The following is a 20,711-nucleotide window of genomic DNA, read 5'->3' as shown; positions in this document are numbered from 1 at the left end:
CCTTCCTACAAAATGCACATGTGCACACCTGCAAGGAAGAATACAAGATATAAATCATTTCCAGGCAATTGTGGAGGCAATAGAGGAGAAATATAAAATTTGATGTAAACTAGAAATAAATAAAAACCCTGATAACGATTGATGCAAGAAATTATTTCAACTTCTAGAACAATGGTCTACCACCTCTGGCTCAGCAAGTGCTGCTGTAGAAATACAACTCCCATCATCCCATAATAGCCAGCAACTGTCAGAACATGTTTGGAGTTGTTTTCCACTCACCAAACATCTCAGGGGAAATTTATCAAGAGCAGGGGGGATGCATTTAATTTATCATGAAGTTCATACCTGGTTACAAATTAAGTGCATCCTCTGACAGTCTATGCGCCCTGAATGAATTCTTGACCAGCTTACAGCTGCCATAGATTTCGGTCATCATGTACAGCAGAAAACTGGCATACATCAAGTAAATCTTCTGGGGCTGATGTCTAAGCGCACCCCTTTCAAAAAATGGAAAGGCTGGCAGTAAAACGCCATTTACAAACATTTTAAACAGAATTTGCAACTTTTGTTTATCAGTTTTCTGGTGTACAGGAATGATACATCTCTCCTTGTGCTATGAACTACCAAAAGCAGTGGACTTAATAATTAGGCTACTTTCACACTCGTGTTTGGTGCGGACCCGTCATGGATCTGCACAGATGGATCCGTTCCGATAATACAACCGTCTGCATCCGTTCTGAATGGATCTGTTTGTATTATCTTTAACATAGCCAAGACGGATCCGTCTTGAACACCATTGAAATTCAATGGAGGACGGATCAGTTTTCTATTGTGCCAGATTGTGTCATAAAAAACGGATCCGTCCCCATTGACTTACATTGTGGCTCAGTCTCGTCAGACGGACACCAAAGCGGAATGGAGATGGAATGAAGGCAAACTGAGGCATACTGATGAATTCTGATCTGATCCTTTTCCATTCAGAATGCATTAGTGCAAAACTGATCAGTTTTGGACCGCTTGTGAGAGCCCTGAACGGATCTCACAAACGGAAAGCCAAAACGCCAGTTTCAAAGTAGCCTTAATCATCGCCTCTCCTTACCTTGGTGTTATCATGGTTGCTGTTGTTTGTGTGACCAGGGACAGTGACCAGTGAAATAGGGGGAACATTGACCAGTAAGATAGAGCAGCATCCAGGAAGATAGGGCAGATAGTAAGCAGTAAGATAGGACAGAGACCAGTAAGATAGGATGAATAATAACCAGTAAGATAGGGTAATGACCAGTAAGACAGGACAGTGTAAATGTCAGACTATTAAGATCACGGATACATACGATAATGGGCGATACAGTAATTAATAATGGGTAAATTGGGAGAGTCACTGTAAAGGGGGATTATTAATCACCAATATTTATGCAAATATTGATAATTAATATTCATAAATGGGAGGAGCCATCTAGTGATAACTCCGCCCATTTATGCCTTTATATAATAACAATACCTTTGCTATGCTCCACACTGATCGCTATGCTAGCTGCATGCGCCTTACTAACTTGCTACCGCTAACAAGTACACGCTACACAAAAGGGTACAAATATAACAATATTTATTACACCACGCAATACACTAACAATACACTACGCACGCAATACTAACAATACACTATGCACGCAGTACACTACAATACAGCACTAAATATACAATCCTAAACTACACTACACGTTCCCAATTCCACCCAGGAACTAACTACACAGTTCACACATACAAGTATATTAACAATCCACCCCACCTGACTATTCACTGTCCCTACGGGGTATTACGAAGGGTTAAAAGGATTGTTTGCAGAGCAGAAGCATGCTCTACAGGACCAGGGTAACCACCAGGGGTTAATCAGGGCCACCAGGGTAAAGGGGTTAATGCAGGCCGGACAGGGGAACAGGGCACGGACATCAGGGGTACAAAGTGTCCGGGGGGGGGACCAGGGGCATGCCTGGCAGGGAAAGGGTTAATCAGGGGAGAGCAGGCACACAGGGAACCAGGGGATGAGCAGGATAACCAGGGGTGAGGGTACCAGGGGTTATGGGGAGGAGTGGGGGTTCGTTTGTGGGATAATGGCGTGGGGGTACGTTGGTGGGATAGTGGGGGGGTTATAAGGGGGTGATACTTAAGGTTTTGTTGGTCTGCTCGTTCGTCCAGGGGGGGGGGGTCCGGTCGGGCGCTCTGCTCTGAGCGCAGGATGAAAGGCTGCAGGGGTCGGGTCCGGTAAAGCGCAGGATGCGCTGCCCTTTCAGGTGGTGGGGGGGGGTCCCGATCCTGAGCGCCGATGCACTCTCCAGGTGGGGGCCCCGATCCTAACTTCCTTGGGCCGGAGGGGGGGGGGAAAGGCACGTTGTCCTGAGCGCCGATGCGCTCTCCAGCTGGCGGGCCCCGATCCTAACTTCCTTGGGCCGGAGGAAGGGGGACCGCTTTGTCCTAAGCGCCGATGCGCTTCTCAAGGTGGGGGCCCTCTCCTCTCCTAATTTCCAGAGTGCCGGGGCCGCCGGATATTTATCCCCCCGGCGGCCTGCACTCCCGCGCCACCAGGGAGCGCGCGCGCACTACAGTGCAGGACACGTGGGCCGGCGCGGTGAGATGACGTCACCGCGCCTGCCCGCGCGCCGCAGGGCCGCGTGCACTTGCTGACAGGCGGGAGATCCTTTGATCTCCCGCCTGTAGCTCCCAGCATTCTGGACATCGCAAGGGTAATTGCGATGCCAGAATGCACATAATAGAGTGAGCGGAGGTATCTCCTCTCTCTCTATTATGCTTAATTATCTCCAGCAGGACTGCAGATAATTAGAACAAAAGGATTCAAATTCTATTGAATTTGAATCCTTTTGAGTTCACCAGAATGACCGGACCTTGTCCAGTCATCCTGGCGCCTTCACCCAGATTACATCAATGTAAATGCTTGGGGCACATTTACATTGATGCATCTGTGTCCATGTAAGGGGGGGGGGGGGATTTATATGGTATGGGGATATGACAAGGGGGCATAATATGAATATACATGTGTATTGATGCTTGGGGCACATCCATACACATGTATACATTAATCATACATTCTAAGGGGGATTATATAAGGGGCCACATTCATATATATATAAGGGGGCACAGATAATCAGGGGCACATCACAAGCCCCTACATTATCAGGGGGCACAAGCCCCTACATTATCAGGGGGCACAAGCCCCTACATTATCAGGGGGCACAAGCCCCTACATTATCAGTGGGACGGCTCCCAGGGGACACATATTTCCCACAGGGGCCAACATGAGCCCCTGGGGATCACCATGGGCAGACGTGCGCAGATGCTGGGCACATCTGCGCACATCGTCCCATGATGCTATGTCTAATGTATGCACATATATACCATACATGCCCGCACGTGTTTGCAGGCATGCATGGATATATATGCATACGTCTCAACCGTTCCTCAACAATCCCCCTGTTGTCGGAATATAATACGACAATATAATGGGGGAACGGGTTGAGATATATTTGCCCCCCTTCAACCCCATCTTTGGTGGAATTTCAGGAAGAACTGTAGTGCACACTGATCTTTAGGTACTTAGACATCCCCAATCCAGCTTCCTCCGATCTGCCCTTCACCGTAACCTACTCCTCCGTCCACAGGATACACCGTCTTCTTCTTTAGGATACCACACACCCACAGTCTCTCGGTTATTCTGCCGATCTTCAGGTATCTTTGCCCCCCCCCCCCCAATTCTGGAGTGGGTTCACCCTTACAGTCTTTAACTGGCCTTTCTATAACAGTCTCTTGGTGTCGGCCACCCCCACTTTGGAGTGGCCACACCCCCACAGTCTCTCGGTAATTCTGCCGATCTTCAGGTATCTTCGTCCCCCCCAATTCTGGAGCGGGTTCACCCTTACAGTCTTTAACTGGCCTTTCTATAACAGTCTCTTGGTGTCGGCCACCCCCACTTTGGAGTGGCCACACCCCCACAGTCTCTCGGTAGTTCTGCCGATCTTCAGGTATGGCCCGCCTCCAAGGCATCTGGAGCGGGTTCACCCTCACAACCTCAGTCCCAACTTTCTTCTATCCAATGTCTGTTTGCATCTTGATGGGTGCGGTTCTCCCGTGGACAGATTAATAGGTCTTTACAAGGCAGGTCAAACTCTTAAGCGGTGATGTCATAGTACCTAAATTCTACTGCGGAGAACACCTCCGCCACACTACACCTCCAGCCCTTCCCTTAAGAACCTCACCGTTCCAGGGTTCAAGGTGGCAAATGAATGATGCCTGTCCCTATCGTGACCTAACCTTATCCCCATTCACACAAAATACATGTCACATCCCTCCCAACACCACCAAATTCCATTAAATGTGTGTACCCATAGAGACTCATGCAACCTGGCATATCTCTACACCTCCAAAGACACAGGTAGGTCGCAGACCCCTGTGTCAATGGGAAACGACTATAGGATGCAAATGTGTACAGCCGAATATAGGCTGTCACACATTTGTACCTAGAGTGTCTATGGGTACACCATCGAACAACAAACACAATCAATCAATAAATGTACAATACAATGTGCTATGGGGTTTCAGGGTAGTACAAGTTATACGTCCCGAACCCTCATAGGAAACAAAGTGTGTCCATACGATATTTGGCTACAGGAACAATGTTTGAGTTATGTCCTGAGCCTCCTCCTCCGGATAGTTCTGTAAAGTTCTGTCTGGTTCTGGTGTATTTGGTCAATAAGTCCCTTGACCCTCCGATTACGATGACCAGAACCAGAAGAAGTTTCACTGGGTGAAACACGTGATGATAAGTTCTTCCACCCGAACGTCTCCCAAGTCTTCCTCCAGAGCCTTAAATAATGTTCCCGCTGGATTGTGGCACAGTCTTATCTAGAACACCTCTAGGCAGAGGTCGCTTAGTTGCCAAAATCCAGTGGGATCCTCTGGAGCTTCACAACAGTGTCAGGGGGAATAGCTGGCCTCTTCTGTGGCATCTCCTAGGTTTTTTCTTCCGCTCCATATAAAAATCACACCTATGGCAGAAGAAAACACCAGGTGCTCCCAGGGGAATTTCTCCCCTAACAGTGCAATTAAATGTGAAAATTCCCAGCACCAATACCTTTGACCCATGGGTAGAGAAAGGGATTGGGCTGCCCTTTATCTCACAGGACCCCTCGTTATCCCAACACTGGTGTCTGAACACCCTACCTTCAGAGGAGCGTGTCCTCTGTTGCACATCCCTCTGCACCAACAGATAAGGATGGCCACCCTACTAGGTTAGGATAACTGGAGTTCTGTGGACAAAGCACCATCTTGTTATTGATGGCACCACATCCCTGTCCACTCGTGTGCACCCAGGCTGATTTCCCCCTGTGATCCTGCCTTGTGGAGGCCCGCAGAACCAATGGCATAGTCATGCCCTGGCTTCCCAGGACCCCACAACACAAGAACACAGTCCACACTCTGCTGCCAAACACTCTGCGTCCAATCCCTATCAGAGCTGTGCTGCCTGCTCGGACTAGAATCAAGTGCGCAGCACAACATTACACCAATGTTGTCTGTTCGCCCCAGTCCCCAGCGCAACACAGCCCTTACCGAAAACCTTGAGCAAAACAGTGCCATCCGTATCGATCTGAGACCCTGGTTGCCCAGAATAATATCACATCATCCTTTGTGTGCTGCATGGAGAAGGTCCTTATGCCTTCTCCCGACCAGCAGGATTTCCCATGTGATATTATCTGCTCGCGAACCAATACGTTCTCGATCCACAGTATAACACTGTTCCACTCCAAGGGGACACAGAATGAAACAAAGACAGCAGACGGGACTTACAACACTACATAAATTAGCATGGTAGAACACATCCGTAGACAAGGACTACCACCATCAACATCAAGAAAAACTTACAAACAGATAACAAAAACACACAACATGGACATACACAGGGAACACACGGTGTAACAAATAGTACAGGGGTGTCAAATGTTGCCTAGCCTAGCTTGGCCACTCTGACCCCTCAGCAGCTGGTTATGCTGCCGAGAGGTAACCCCTTTATGGCCAAGCTGACTAGACCCCACTGCACAATTTGTTACCTGGCTGATACTGTTGGACACATTGCAATTACTTGCACAAGGGCAATTCCTTGCAATGTGTCCTTTGTTCCCACACCTGAAACACGTGACTTGGTTTCCTGTCCTGTGTGTTTTGCAGTGTCTCGCTATGTGACCTAGGCCACCACATGCAAAACATCTGATGTTTGCTCTGCATGGCCCAGGTCCATCTACACTGCAGCCGTGCTCCCTTCTCCTGAATTGTACCATCCTCAGGGACGCACTCTTCACAGTTCTTTTTCCCAAAGTCAGGGAAAAATCTCTGTTAGTCTGGACCGGCTTGACCTGATGATCAGACCGGTCACAGACTACTCTCCCCCCCTTGTGGCCCTGCACAGGGCAACATTTTGGGAGATTCCGACCCTGGCTTTACGGAAAAAGAAAGGGCCGGCACCAACTTGGTGATCACCTGTTGCATGCCAGACATTAGCTGGGACCTTACAGCAACCTCAGCCTTCAATTTGGCTACCGTCACGTCAGTAGAGGCAGTCCGCTCCTTGAAGGCCTTGACCTCAGTATAAGACTGAGTCAACTTAGCCTCAATTTCCTCCTTCTGCCTCTGCAGCTCTACTAACTGTGACTCTATCCTAGCCACCTGCGCATCTCGGTCAACAGTAGACTGCACATTCTCTGCCAGCTGTGCCCGCAATGCCGAAACCTGGTCAGAATTATTGGCACAGCACTGGCAGTGAATGGCCGGAGGAATTGTCTCCGTTGACTGAGACACCAGCGCAACTTCCTTTGGCTTACAGATGCTAGCCTCAAACGTATGAACGAGTTTGGCTAGAATCCGAAGCCGTTTGGTGGCCTTGTTCAACACCGTCCGTTTGTTAACACAAAGCTTGTCATAACTACAAGCCTGTGCTAACAAATCGGACCACAGCATTTCTGCTGACTTGTATGTAGTGGGGAGGATGGGGTTAAATGTGCTGTGTCTGCTCAAGTGTTGCAGTGTGGGGAAGTCAATACTCACCGTTTGATGAGAGTCCATTTTCTCCTTGGGGCCGTACCTCGCAGCTGCTTGGAAGAAGTCAATTTTCCCATATCGCCTCTTCCCGACCAGCCTGACTTGTATGCCGCTCCCACGAAGATGGATCTCCTTCAGTGACGTGTCTTCTCCCTTGCAATCACTTGAGCGATGCAGTGACATTTTTCTGAGCCTCCATCTTCTTGTTGGTGCTGTACTTTTCCGTCCCTTGCAGCTGCTTGAAAGAAGTCCTTTTCTTCCGGATAGCTTCTTCCCGACCAGCTGGACTTCTATGTACCGCCAACGAAGATGGATCTCTTTCCGTGCCTTCTTCTCTTACCCCAGCGACGGTGACCGTGTAAAGCAAATACAAAAATATTAATAACAGAACAATTATAGATTCTCTGCTAAAGATTTTGATCTGCGCCCGGTGTTGTGAGGAAGAGTCGCGCTACCTGTCCGAATTATCAGGTCCTAGACGCTCAGACCACTGACCGCGTCTCTCTTGCCTGATAATTGACAGTGTAACGGACCTCTAGCCTCAAAACCAAACACAGATTTCAAAATCTAAGCAGTGGGCCTGGCTCGCCAATGTAAAGGGGGAATATTAATCACCAATATTTATGCAAATATCGATAATTAATATTCATAAATGGGAGGAACCATCTAGTGATAACTCCGCCCATTTATGCCTTTATATAATAACAATACCTTCGCTATGCTCCACACTGATCGCTATGCTAGCTGCATGCGCCTTACTAACTTGCTACCGCTAACAAGTACACGCTACACAAAAGGGTACAAATATAACGGTATTTATTACACCACGCAATACACTAACAATACACTACGCATGCAATACTAACAATACACTACGCACGCAGTACACTACAATACAGCACTAAATATACAATCTTAAACTACACTACACGTTCCCAATTCCACCCAGGAACTAACTACACAGTTCACACATACAAGTATATTAACAATCCACCCCACCTGACTATTCACTGTCCCTACGGGGTATGACGAAGGGTTAAAAGGATTGTTTGCAGAGCAGAAGCATGCTCTACAGGACCAGGGTAACCACCAGGGGTTAATCAGGGCCACCAGGGTAAAGGGGTTAATGCAGGCCGGACAGGGGAACAGGGCACAGACATCAGGGGTACAAAGTGTCCGGGGGGGGACCAGGGGCATGCCTGGCAGGGAAAGGGTTAATCAGGGGAGAGCAGACACACAGGGAACCAGGGGATGAGCAGGATAACCAGGGGTGAGGGTACCAGGGGTTATGGGGAGGAGTGGGGGTTCGTTGGGGGGATAATGGCGTGGGGGTACGTTGGTGGGATAGTGGGGGGGTTATAATGGGGTGATACTTAAGGTTTTGTTGGTCTGCTCGTTCGTCCAGGGGGGGTGTCTGGTCGGGCGCTCTGCTCTGAGCGCAGGATGAAAGGCTGCAGGGGTCGGGTCCGGTGGAGCGCAGGATGCGCTGCCCTTTCAGGTGGTGGGGGGGGGGTCCCGATCCTGAGCGCTGATGCACTCTCCAGGTGGGGGCCCCGATCCTAACTTCCTTGGGCCGGAGGGGGGGGGGGAAGGCACGTTGTCCTGAGCGCCGATGCGCTCTCCAGCTGGGGGGCCCCGATCCTAACTTCCTTGGGCCGGAGGAAGGGGGACCGCTTTGTCCTAAGCGCCGATGCGCTTCTCAAGGTGGGGGCCCTCTCCTCTCCTAATTTACAGAGTGCCGGGGCCGCCGGATATTTATCCCCCCGGCGCCCGCACTCCCCCGCCACCAGGGGGCGCGCGCGCGCTCTACAGTGCAGGACACGTGGGCCGGCGCGGTGAGATGACGTCACCGCGCCTGCCCGCGCGCCGCAGGGCCGCGTGCACTTGCTGACAGGCGGGAGATCCTTTGATCGCCCTCCGGTAGCTCCCAGCATTCTGGACATCGCAAGGGTTATTGCGATGCTAGAATGCACATAATAGAGTGAGCGGAGGTATCTCCTCTCTCTCTATTATGCTTAATTATCTCCAGCAGGACTGCAGATAATTAGAACAAAAGGATTCAAATTCTATTTGTCCGGTCATCCTGGCGCCTTCACCCAGATTACATCAATGTAAATGCTTGGGGCACATTTACATTGATGCATCTGTGTCCATGTAAGGGGGGGGGGATTTATATGGTATGGGGATATGACAAGGGGGCATAATATGAATATACATGTGTATTAATGCTTGGGGCACATCCATACACATGTATACATTAATCATACATTCTAAGGGGGATTATATAAGGGGCCACATTCATATATATATAAAGGGGCACAGATAATCAGGGGTAAGCCCCTACATTATCAGGGGGCACAAGCCCCTACATTATCAGGGGGCACAAGCCCCTACATTATCAGTGGGACGGCTCCCAGGGGACACATATTTCCCACAGGGGCCAACATGAGCCCCTGGGGATCACCATGGGCAGACGTGCGCAGATGCTGGGCACATCTGCGCACATCGTCCCATGATGCTATGTCTAATGTATGCACATATATACCATACATGCCCGCACGTGTTTGCAGGCATGCATGGATATATATGCATACGTCTCAACGGTTCCTCAACAGTCACCTACAATAAATATCATCCATAACCCCAATTGTAGTATCAAAAAAATGATTTTACTAATTCATGACCATACCCAAAAACAGGACATTGAGATAACCCATAATTCCCAACATATCTTCTTTGGTGTTCTATATCATTAATTAATTGAAGATAGGACAGTTAGCAGTAAAATAGGGCGGATAGAGACCAGTAAGGTAGGGTAATAACCAGTAAGTTAGGACAGTGACCAGTAATATATGGAAGTGAATTGTAAGATAAGGCAGTGATCTATAAATTAGGGTGGGAAGTGACCAGTACGATAAAGGGGGCAGTGAATAGATGAACCAAAGGCACTTTCCAAATGGTCTGAAAGCTGAAACCTTATTGGCTGCTATGAACAAGCTCCGCTCGTCTTATGCAGTGCTTTAGATGAACCTCTTCATACACATAAATCATCCCATACAGTTCCCTGGTACAGTAATGATCCCCCTCCTGCAATGTCAGAACTTACCATGATCTAAAGAGGGGTCGCAGACTTCACTACAGACACACGGATGCTTCTCTCTTGCAGACAGAGGGGGATGTGATGCAGCAGAGCTGGGAGAGATCTTCCTCCTCCTGCAGCCGGTAACCAGGAATGACAGTTGGTAACAGCAATTATCATTCATGTCTCTGAGGGGAAGTGCTGATTGGTTGATCAGATTCTAATCCACCAATCAGCAGCTCTCTGTTCTCTACAGCCTGGGACTGGAGGAGCACACAACAGCCCGAGCCCTGAGTGCAGCACAACTGATGTGTGCGACTGTGAGTGGAGCAATTATTACCCCCATAGCAAAGTGTTGGTAGGGTTGATGCAAATTAAATTTCCCATTAGTGTCCATACTTTTGCTCTTTTTCCCCTGAAATACTTAAACTTTTTTGTTTATAGCAGGGTACATATGGTTAAAGGAATTATTTTTTATTTATTTCACTATGCAGTAAATAAGCATTATTATTAATCCCACTAGATGGATTTCATCCGTTCCTGTTATTTTTCACCTTCCTGACAGAGCCTAGTTTTAAAAATCAGTAACTTTGGGATGCTTTAATTATCCAAGCCATTAAGAGACTCTTTTTCTAAATTTTCTAAATTTTTATTTCTCTGCTTTTGTATTTAACTTTTTTTTGCGATATGTTTAATTTAATTCTGTATTTGAGATAAAAAGCAAAAAGAAAAGAAAAAAGAAGAATATCCAGGAGGCTCCTGACAAATGGAGAGATCTATTGCATGAGTTGGCAAATCTCCTGGGCATCACGGAAGACTTCTGGCACTTCCCGTACTACAGTCCTCCATGAACCTGTGTGTGGGATCAGATGCAGCTCTGGCACCCAAATGTACACCGAGGGGGCAGTGCCATGTCATGAAAAGGATGTGTGGCCTATTAGAATTGGGCATGGTCTGCAGAAAGGGGCAGTGCATTGTGCCTGTGTATACTATGAAGGGGACATGGCAGACTCCAAGAAATCAAGCACTGATGGCCTCACCTAAGGAAAAGAAATCAGAATTAAAGTTGCAATGAAAACTTGCTCTGCTATATGGCTGCCCAACTGCGGTGCACAGTACATTACACACCGATCAGCCATAACATTGTAACCACATATCGTAGGTGAACTGAATAACATTATATTGTGTCAATATCAATTGTGGATTATACATATAAGGTGACAAGTGAACATTCAGTTCCTGAAGTTGATGTACTGGAAGCAGGAAAAAGCAGTCAGAGCACACTGTGCATTACAGCTTGCTGTATATGTAATTGAGACCCCAGACCTGACCTCTGAATTAATTCAGACCCAAACCAAGGCAAAAAATGTATTCTAACCTCTGACCAGAACCCTAAATTATTTCAGACCTCGTAGCAAACCCCTAAGTTAAAGGAGCTGTCATTCCTTCACTCCTTGTTCACTGAAAATGTGGCCGCTGGAGTCATCAGCTGATGTTCTCTCAACATCTCCAGAAAGCAGCTGATTTTGCTGGGGGAAGCCTCGACCATCCACATCCAGCCAGGTATTTCATTTCGGATGAATGGCTGTCCCTGTAATAGAAGGGTGACCTAAGTCTGACTGAGTCAGGGATGCTCATACAAAGCAGCTCTCAGTTTTAGCTCTAGGAGGGGAGTCCCAAGCCCAGTGGCGTAGCTATAGGGGTCGCAGCGGTCGCAATTGCGACCGGGCCCCTAAGTCAGGGGGGCCCACGGGGCCCCCCAGGAGATAATGAGTAAAGCCCTGGCCCGGGTAGTTTACAATACTTGTGCGCTGCAGGCGGCGCCGGCCCTAACCCCCAGGCGTTCCCATGGTGACGGGGACGCTTGCCTGGGGGTTAGAATATACAATCGGATCTGAGTTTTACGAGCTCAGTGAGATCGTAAAAACTCAAATCCGATGGTATATTCTAACCCACAGGCGTTCCCATGGTGACAGGGACACTTGCCTGGGGGTTAGAATATACAGGGCCACGCCGCTCACAGCAGTATAATTATAAACTAATCAGTAACTACTTTAACTTTAATCATTGCTCATTGCTGAGCTCTTTACTTGGATTATTTGGATATCTTACTTTGTCTTAGCTCCGGTAATAGCAGGCAGTGCGGGGGGCGGCGCTCACTTACTGATGTCACGCGCCTGCGCCGCCTAGTGGGAGGAGCAGGCGCGTGACGTCAGTGAGTGAGCGCCGCCCCCCGCACTGCCTGCTATTACCGGAGCTAAGACAAAGTAAGATATCCAAATCAGCAATGAGCAATGATTAAAGTTAAAGTAGTTACTGATTAGTTTATAAATATACTGCTGTGAGCGTCGGGGAGGGGGATCTGTGGATGGCACTGTAGAGGGATCTGTGGATGGCAGTGCCATCCACAGATCCCCCTACAGTGCCATCCACAGATCCCCCCTCCCCTAAACAGTGCCATCCACAGATCTCCCCCCTAAACAGTGCCATCCACAGATCCCCCTAAACAGTGCCATCCACAGATCCCCCCTCCCCTAAACAGTGCCATCATGGCACTGTTTAGGGGAGGGGGGATCTGTGGATGGCACTGTTTAGGGGGGATCTGTTGATGGCACTGTTTAGGGGGGATCTGTGGATGGCACTGTTTAGGGGGGGATCTGTGGATGGCACTGTTTAGGGGGGAGATCTGTGGATGGCACTGTTTAGGGGGGATCTGTTGATGGCACTGTTTAGGGGGGATCTGTGGATGGCACTGTTTAGGGGGGGATCTGTGGATGGCACTGTTTAGGGGGGAGATCTGTGGATGGCACTGTTTAGGGGGGATCTGTGGATGGCACTGTTTAGGGGGAGATCTGTGGATGGCACTGTTCAGGGGAGGGAGATCTGTGGATGGCACTGTTCAGGGGAGGGAGATCTGTGGATGGCACTGTTCAGGGGAGGGAGATCTGTGGATGGCACTGTTTAGGGGAGGGGGGATCTGTGGATGGCACTATTTAGGGGGGATCTGTGGATGGCACTGTTTAGGGGGGATCTGTGGATGGCACTGTTTAGGGGGGGATCTGTGGATGGCACTGTTTAGGGGGAGATCTGTGGATGGCACTGTTTAGGGGAGGGGGATCTTTGGATGGCACGGGGGGGGGGGGGGGCATAATTTTTTTTGCTATGGGGCCCATGCATTTCTAGCTACGCCCCTGCCCAAGCCCTAATACAATGTCCTGATGCCAGGTTTCCTTGTTACTCCAGAAGAACGGGAATTCCAGGCCCAAATACAACGTTCTGATCAGGGCTGGCCTTAGGTATTCAGGCGCCCTGTGCGAGCTAATCTTGTGCCCCCCTTCCCACCAGTTCACCTAAACATACACAAAGAGGAAAACAATCTTTGTAACAAACAGTTTTTTTAAATTACAGATAGTTTAAGTGCAAACAAGTACAATCATACCCAGTGTCACCCAGGGCCAGTCCACTGCCCCCCTTAATCATACCCTGTCACCTTTACCCAGTCCCTTGCCCTTCTTAATCATACCCAGTGTCACCCATAGCCAGTCCACTGCCCCCCTTAATCATACCCTGTCACCTTTACCCAGTCCCCTGCCCTTCTTAATCATACCCAGTGTCACCCAGGGCCAGTCCATTGCCCCCCTTAATCATACCCTGTCACCCTTACCCAGCCCCCTCAATTAGACCCTGCCCCCCTTAAATTAAGGGTGACAGTCTCTTTGTGACATTTTTACTACAAAATCACAGTGAGATACAGTTGTCACCATGATTTTGTAGTAAAAAGATCACAGAGAGGCAAAGAGCATTATCAATCATGTTAATGCTCCGTGTCTCTGCTGTCCGGGACGGGGCTTGGCACTCTTTCACGCAGCGGATTACCCGCACGGCATCCGCTCATGTGAAAGAGCCCTTAGGCCCCTTGCAGACTAGCGTTCCTCCCGCAGGAGTCCACATCGCAGCACCCGGCCTGACCTCCCAGCGCTGCCGGAGGTCACATAGCATTATATTGATTGATCTAACCCTTAAAGTTCTGGAATGTATTGGATAACACTGGCATAATGCTGTTAGCGTCATCTAATACATTCCAGCACTGTAAGGGTTACATAGCATCATAAATCAATATAATGCTATGTGAATCCCGTCAGTGCTGGGAGGTCAGGCTGGGTGCTGCGATGCGGACTCGCTGCAGGAGGAACGCTCGTCTGCAAGGGGCCTTAGCACAGGGGGGCCCACTGAGGCTTTATCGCCCAAGGGCCCAAATGAACCTGGAGCCGGCCCTGCAGGACTGTACATAGTTATGCCTTGTCTGCCATAGCAGAAGTCATTTGCAGCTCTGACTAATAAAGTGGGGTCATAAGTGGAGGATCCCTTGTATGATGTTAAAGGGGTATTCCGGTTATATAAAGTGATCCCTATCCACCAGATAAGGGATAACTATTAGATCGGTGGGCTCCATACCCCTTGGATTCCCCCTGAAATGAATGAAGCAGCCGCTCAGCCTACCCTGCAGAATTCCCATAGAAATGAATGGAGAGGCAGGGCACAAGCCTGACCAGCTGCTTCGCATTTTGGGGGCTCCCACGTGGTAGGACCCCCACTGATCTAATAGTTATTCCCTATCCTATGGATATCGGCTAACGTTATGTAACCAGAATACCCCTTTAATATACCCTGAGGACGTGTTCACATGGTTGACTTTCCTCACTGTTCTGCACCCAAATTCCTGGGAAAACCGCAGCAAATTCCATGTAACACTGAAGTCTGCGGCTGTTGGGAGGCTGGTGCGGCTTATGTGACACCCCGGGCTGGCAGTCTGATTTATTGGGGACACTGCTGGATGTTTGTGGAGGAGCAGTCTGTAAAGGGTTAATTGACTTCTCCGCTATTTAGGCTGTAAACCCCGCCCAGCAGCCGCCAGTCATGTGACTTTATTGTTGCTCCAGCCGTAACCAGGCAGCGGGGTCACGGGGTGGACTCTATCACTTCCGGGTCACTTTTAATGTATCCGGGTGGCAGCGCTGAATGACAGCCGCACCACATCCGGGTCAGCGGCGCAGAGGACGAGGATGCTGTGGGCTGCCCAGTATGGGGGGCGCTGCGCGGGACGCTGTGTCTGGGGAGGGCACGGACGTGTGTCTTCTCCCTGTCCCTGCGGAGCAGAGCGCCGCCCGGGCGTCAGGTGAGGCTGACCTTGTATCTCTACGCGTCACGTGGTGTGTGCGGCAGGTAGCCTCTGGTGCTGTACTGACCGCAGTATGGAGTGCGCATCAGGACCCCTCATCATCACCTTACCCTAAGGCCTGCCTAATATGGGCGCCTACTGTCGTCTAACAATATCAGTGTTTCCCAACCAGTGTGCCTCCAGCTGTTGCAAAACTACAACTCCCAGCATGCCCGCACAGCCCAAGGCTGTCCGAGCATGCTGGGAGTTGTAGTTTTGCAACAGCTGGAGGCACATTGGTTGGGAAACAAACAGACTGATGTGTATGGGGTGGGAGGGTGGACAGCACTAGGACCACCTCTGTATTTTGTGGATCAGTGATTTGCGGACTGCAAAATGGATGCAGTCATGTAAATGAGGCCTGGTGGTGAGGGTTCAGATCCACGGGGCCCGCGCCCCAGCATTGGAGTGTAGTTGTACTAGCAGAGAAATGAATGGGGTCACAGCGGAACTAACTCATTTGACGGGACCCCATAATGGGAACAAATCCAACACTGCTGCATTTCTGGAGATTCTGAGGCTGTGGCTGCACCGCGACCCCATTCATTTCTATCCTAGTGCCGCTACGGTGCGGCGACCGAGGGCACTGTGTACCTGCGCCCTAGAGGGCGACATGCTTCTGCCACTCACAGACGTGAGATATTGGAACACTTTCCGTAATAAATAAATTACCAAGTCTAATACTTTTGACTCATTTGTATGATCTTTATCTACTTTTAGGACTTCTGTAAAAATCTGATGTGATGGAAGCCAAATTTATGCAGAAATTAGATAATTCTGAAGGATGCAGCAATGTATATATGAGATAGATAGAACCTTAAAGAGGACCTCTCCGGACATGCCTGTTTTAGTATCTTCATGCATCCCCCATGTAATAACAATTCTGTTACATCTCTTCTTATGGCTCTGTGTTGTGCTATTCCTCTATTATTTACACAAGAAGTTATGAATAAACTGCTATTGGCCTTCAGTAAGGGTACAGAGGGGTGTAACCAGTTAGGGGGGTTACCTGCTCAGTCTGAAAACGGCAACTGATTGGATAGAGTGAGTCTGTGCAGGTACACCCCCCCCCCCCCCCCCAACTTGTGACCACCGCTCCGTACCCTTACTGCAGACTGCTAGCAATTTATTCATAACTTCTAGTAGGAATAACAAAGGAATGGCACAACATAGAGACATAAGAAAAGATGCTCCAGAATTATTATTACATGGGGAATGTATATAGCTATTAAAACAGGCATGTCAGGCGAGGTGACAGGTCCTCTTTAATGTAGTATCAGGGGAGGGCAGAAGATGGGGGTACATGAAGGACAACAACATGTATGGGGCAGTTAGGAAAGTTGATCATCAGCCAGAGAAGCATTTGGCTTATTGCTGTCCTATGTGTGTGGTTGGCTTTAGGGCTCTTTCATACGAGCAGATCCCGTGCGGGTAATCCGCTGCGTGAAAGACAGCCAAGCCCCACTCCGGACGGCAGAGACACGGAGCAGTAACATGATTGATAATGCTCTTTGCCTCTCTGTGGTCTTGTTACTACAAAATCACGGTGACAACTTTATCTGATCGTGATTTTATAGTAAATAGATCACAGAGAGGCACGGAGCATTATCAGTCATGTTACTGCTCCGTGTCTCTGCTGTCCGGAGAGAGGGCTTGGCCCTCATTCACGCAGCAGATTACCCGCACAGGATCCGCTCGTGCGAAAGAGCCCTTAAAGTTAAACCTGGGCCGGCAGAATGTCTATTATACACATTTATTTGTATTATTTTGGTTTAGTACTGTTTACTGTGTATTGTGCCGTTCACCTGAATGGCAGAGAACTGCAGTACTCTGAACGGCCACAATAAAAAGTACCACGATCTGAGGATGAACCAGTTCAAACGCTGATCACTGGGGGTGCTGGGAGTCTGACTACTGCTAATATATGATTGATGGCCTATACTAGGGATAACCCCTTTAAATTTCCACTTCCAGCATCACTTCCCTGTCTGTCACGCATGTTGTGGCTTTGACATTCTCTGACACAAACGTTTTATTTCTTTCTCTACAATAGGTTTCTGTACCTGATGTGAAGTTTGTTCGTTTCCTCAGCACGTCCTCCACTCCAGTAAAGCATGAGGAGGACAGACTGGTTTACATTGGAAACCTGGGAACGGCAGTGCTTGGTACGTTCTTGGCTGATATGTCTGCCACATCCTACTTGATGTCCTCCATGCAGGTGGAGCAGCATCGGTGTAAGACTGGGGCTACACTGTGACATCAACCTGCCACCAAGGGTCCAGGTGTTGGATCCTGGATGATGTGGTGTCACCTTGTAGCCCCAACCTTACACGGAGGTAGCGGGTGCAAGCACCAGTCAACTGGGAAAATATTGAAGAGCTGCTTCTATGTGACCTTTATATGCGGTAAATGACCAGACAGGGTATTGAAATTTCATGTTGAATTTCAAAATCCTAATCCCCTTTTGTCCTAAAAGATAAGCCCTCCTAAATGTGCCTGGCAGTATCTTATGCCCCTCTTATTGCAGATAGAATATGGGATGACATTGATGTCTGTATTTTCACAGGGAGTGTGGAGAATAGGCTCTACTCTGCCCTAAGTGCAGGCGGCCATAGGTGTTGGGGGGCAGATATGGTGTCTGTACTGCTGTAAATATCTGGTATATCGGCATTTTGCCTGCACACTGTAATGGTGTTTCAGCAGTGTCTCGTATTAGATATACAGGAAAGACATGACTGCCCAATGAGATGTATACTGATGGCCTATCCTCAGGATAGTTCATCCGTATCTGATCAGTGGGGGTCCGACACCCTGACCTCTGCCAATCAGATGTTTTGAGAACGTACCAGCGCTCACAGTAGCACCACGACCTTCTCATAGCTTTCCCCTGGCCAGTAAAGACACGTTCATGTGTCACGTGGCCTAGGAGCAGCTCAGCCCCATTGAAGTGAATGGGGCTGAGCACGATACCAAGCACAGCCACTATACTATGTACGGCGATGTGCTTGGTGAGCTGATCGGTGGGGGTCCCGAGTATCGGACCCCAGCTGATCAGATACTGATGACGTATCCTGAGGATAATTATACTGCCAGAATCTTTGTGTTGCATGATGGGATACAATTCAGGAGACCCTAGAAAAGCAGAGCGAGCAGACATGTTTTCTACACCTAGTCTTTGGCTTTCTCTGGATCGAAGTTCTAGGTTGCTTTTAAAGGGACTTTTGTCTTCAGTGTTAAACCTGCCAGATATATACATATACAGTTTAGGGTTGTTGCGGGTATCGAAATTTCGATACCCAATCGATACTTTTGTCCCGGTATCGATACGATACCGGGATTTCCGTTTTTTTCGATACTGGGCTGCGCTTCTGCGCAGTCTAGTATCTCTGAACATGAGCGCGCTGCTATCGGCGCGCTCATGTTCTCTCTCAGCAGCACGGGGAGAAGGAAGCTGTCCTCCCTCCCCCTGTGCTGCTGCCGCTGCCACCAATGAGAAGAGAGGGGCGGAGGAGGGGCGGCAATGAGAAGAGAGGGGCGGAGGAGGGGCGGCAATGAGAAGAGAGGGGGTGGAGGAGGGGCGGCAATGAGAAGAGAGGGGCGGAGGAGGGGCGGGCGCACTGCGCCCCCAATGATAGGATTACTATCGGAGCGATGGGAGGAGACATCAGCTTCACTAGTGGGCGTTCCTTTTCCCTGCGCTGCGATTGGACAGCGCTACTGCCAGGGAGAAGGAACGCCCACTAGTGAAGCTGATGTCTCCTCCCATCGCTCCGATAGTAATCAGCAGCATGTGGAGCAGGAGAGGAGACAGTAATGGGGCACTGCGGGCGAACGGAGCGGCGCCCAGGACTAAATGGTGAGTGCTGAGACATCGCTGGGCGCCGCTCTGTGTGGCCTAATAGTGAAAGTCTGGACTCATATACAGTAGTCAGTCTTTAACACATACAGGAGGCGGGTGCCGGCAGCAGAATCGCATTGCCGGCACCCTGCCCCTGACAGGGAGCTGCGATCAGCGGCAGTTAACTGCCGCTGATCTGCTAGTACCCGCCTCCTGTATAAAGGGGTAAAATCATTGGTGGTGCAGTGTGCCCCCCCCCTCAATCCCCCCATCCCATTAAAATCATTGGTGGCACAGTGCGCCGGCCCCTCTCAACCCTCCAGTATTAAAATCATTGGTGGCAGTGGCCACAGGGACCTCTCCAATCCCCCTCATTGGTGGTGCAGTGGCAGCTTCTGATCGGAGCCCCAGCTGTGTAAGCCTGGGGCTCCGATCGGTTACCATGGCAGCCAGGACGCTACAGAAGCCCTGGTTGCCATGGTAACATCCCTGATGCTGTGTGCACAAAGCACAGAGCAGCAGGGACAGTGTGGAGTCCTATTCACCCTGATAGAGATCTATCAGGGTGAATAGGAAAAGGGATGAAAGATCCCAGGTTCTAGCCCCTAAGGGGGGAAATAGTTATTAAATAAAAAGTGAAAAAAAAAAAAAACACTAAAATATGAAGTATAAATCACCCCCCTTTTCCCAATTTCACATATAAAATATATAAATAAACATATTACATCGCCACGTCAGAAAAGTCCAAACTATTAAAATATAAAAAAAAAATCTAGGTGGTGAATGCCGGAACAGAAAAAATAAAATAAAAACTGCGCGATTCGCCATTTTTAAAAATGAGGAATGCACGTGGCTTTTTTTGTTTATTTTTTTCGCGTGGTATCGAATGGTATCGAGTATCGCAATACTTTTTCATGGTATCGAAACCGAATCAAAAATTTGGTATCGCAACAACTCTAATACAGTTAGAATATGTGTGTTACTAATCTGTTCTTTATTATTCATACAGGGGTGAAGTTCTTCTCCTACTCTACCAGCGTGGTCAGCTTAATTATTCTGCCAATGATTTTTGCAAATTCTGGCATCGGAGTAGACAGTCTTCCATTGAAGATTGCTTTCTTCAGCATAGTTGGATTCTTCACCTTCATTACTCCTGTTACTTTGCATTTGTTGACCAAGGGCTATGTGGTTCGCCTATATCACAACAAGGAGAGAGACCTTTATACTGCAATCACTTACAATGCATTTCTTAGAGAGAAAAGGACAGCGTTTTCCCCAGAAGATGTTGAAGTACCTGGAGTGAGCAAGATGTTCACCACATTTTATGCAAAGAAGAAATCCATGCTGATAAATCCAATGTCATTTCCCAATTCCAATGATTATCAGCACCTTATGGGCTATGATAAACCCTTCACTTTTAATTTAGAAGACCTAAATCCTCCCTCTAAGGAAAAATAAACCTTGTGTTTGTAAAGGTG

At 48.8% G+C, this 20,711-nt stretch overlaps 1 protein-coding gene across 1 annotated transcript; it reads left to right on the top strand.

Annotated features, from left to right (window-relative positions):
* Positions 1-15,200: 15,200 nt before the first annotated feature.
* Positions 15,201-20,711, top strand: LOC121001398 (transmembrane protein 70, mitochondrial-like; the record flags this gene model as incomplete). Its single annotated transcript, XM_040432441.1, has 3 exons — positions 15,201-15,353; positions 17,449-17,560; positions 20,243-20,711. Coding segments are annotated over 3 exons (714 nt in total), but the record flags the coding sequence as incomplete, so codon positions are not given.

This window comes from Bufo bufo, chromosome 5 (assembly GCF_905171765.1).
Source record: "Bufo bufo chromosome 5, aBufBuf1.1, whole genome shotgun sequence".
NCBI lineage: Eukaryota > Metazoa > Chordata > Amphibia > Anura > Bufonidae > Bufo > Bufo bufo.
The sequence above is the reverse complement of the archived record's forward strand: the minus strand, read 5'-3'. Positions and strand labels throughout refer to the sequence as shown.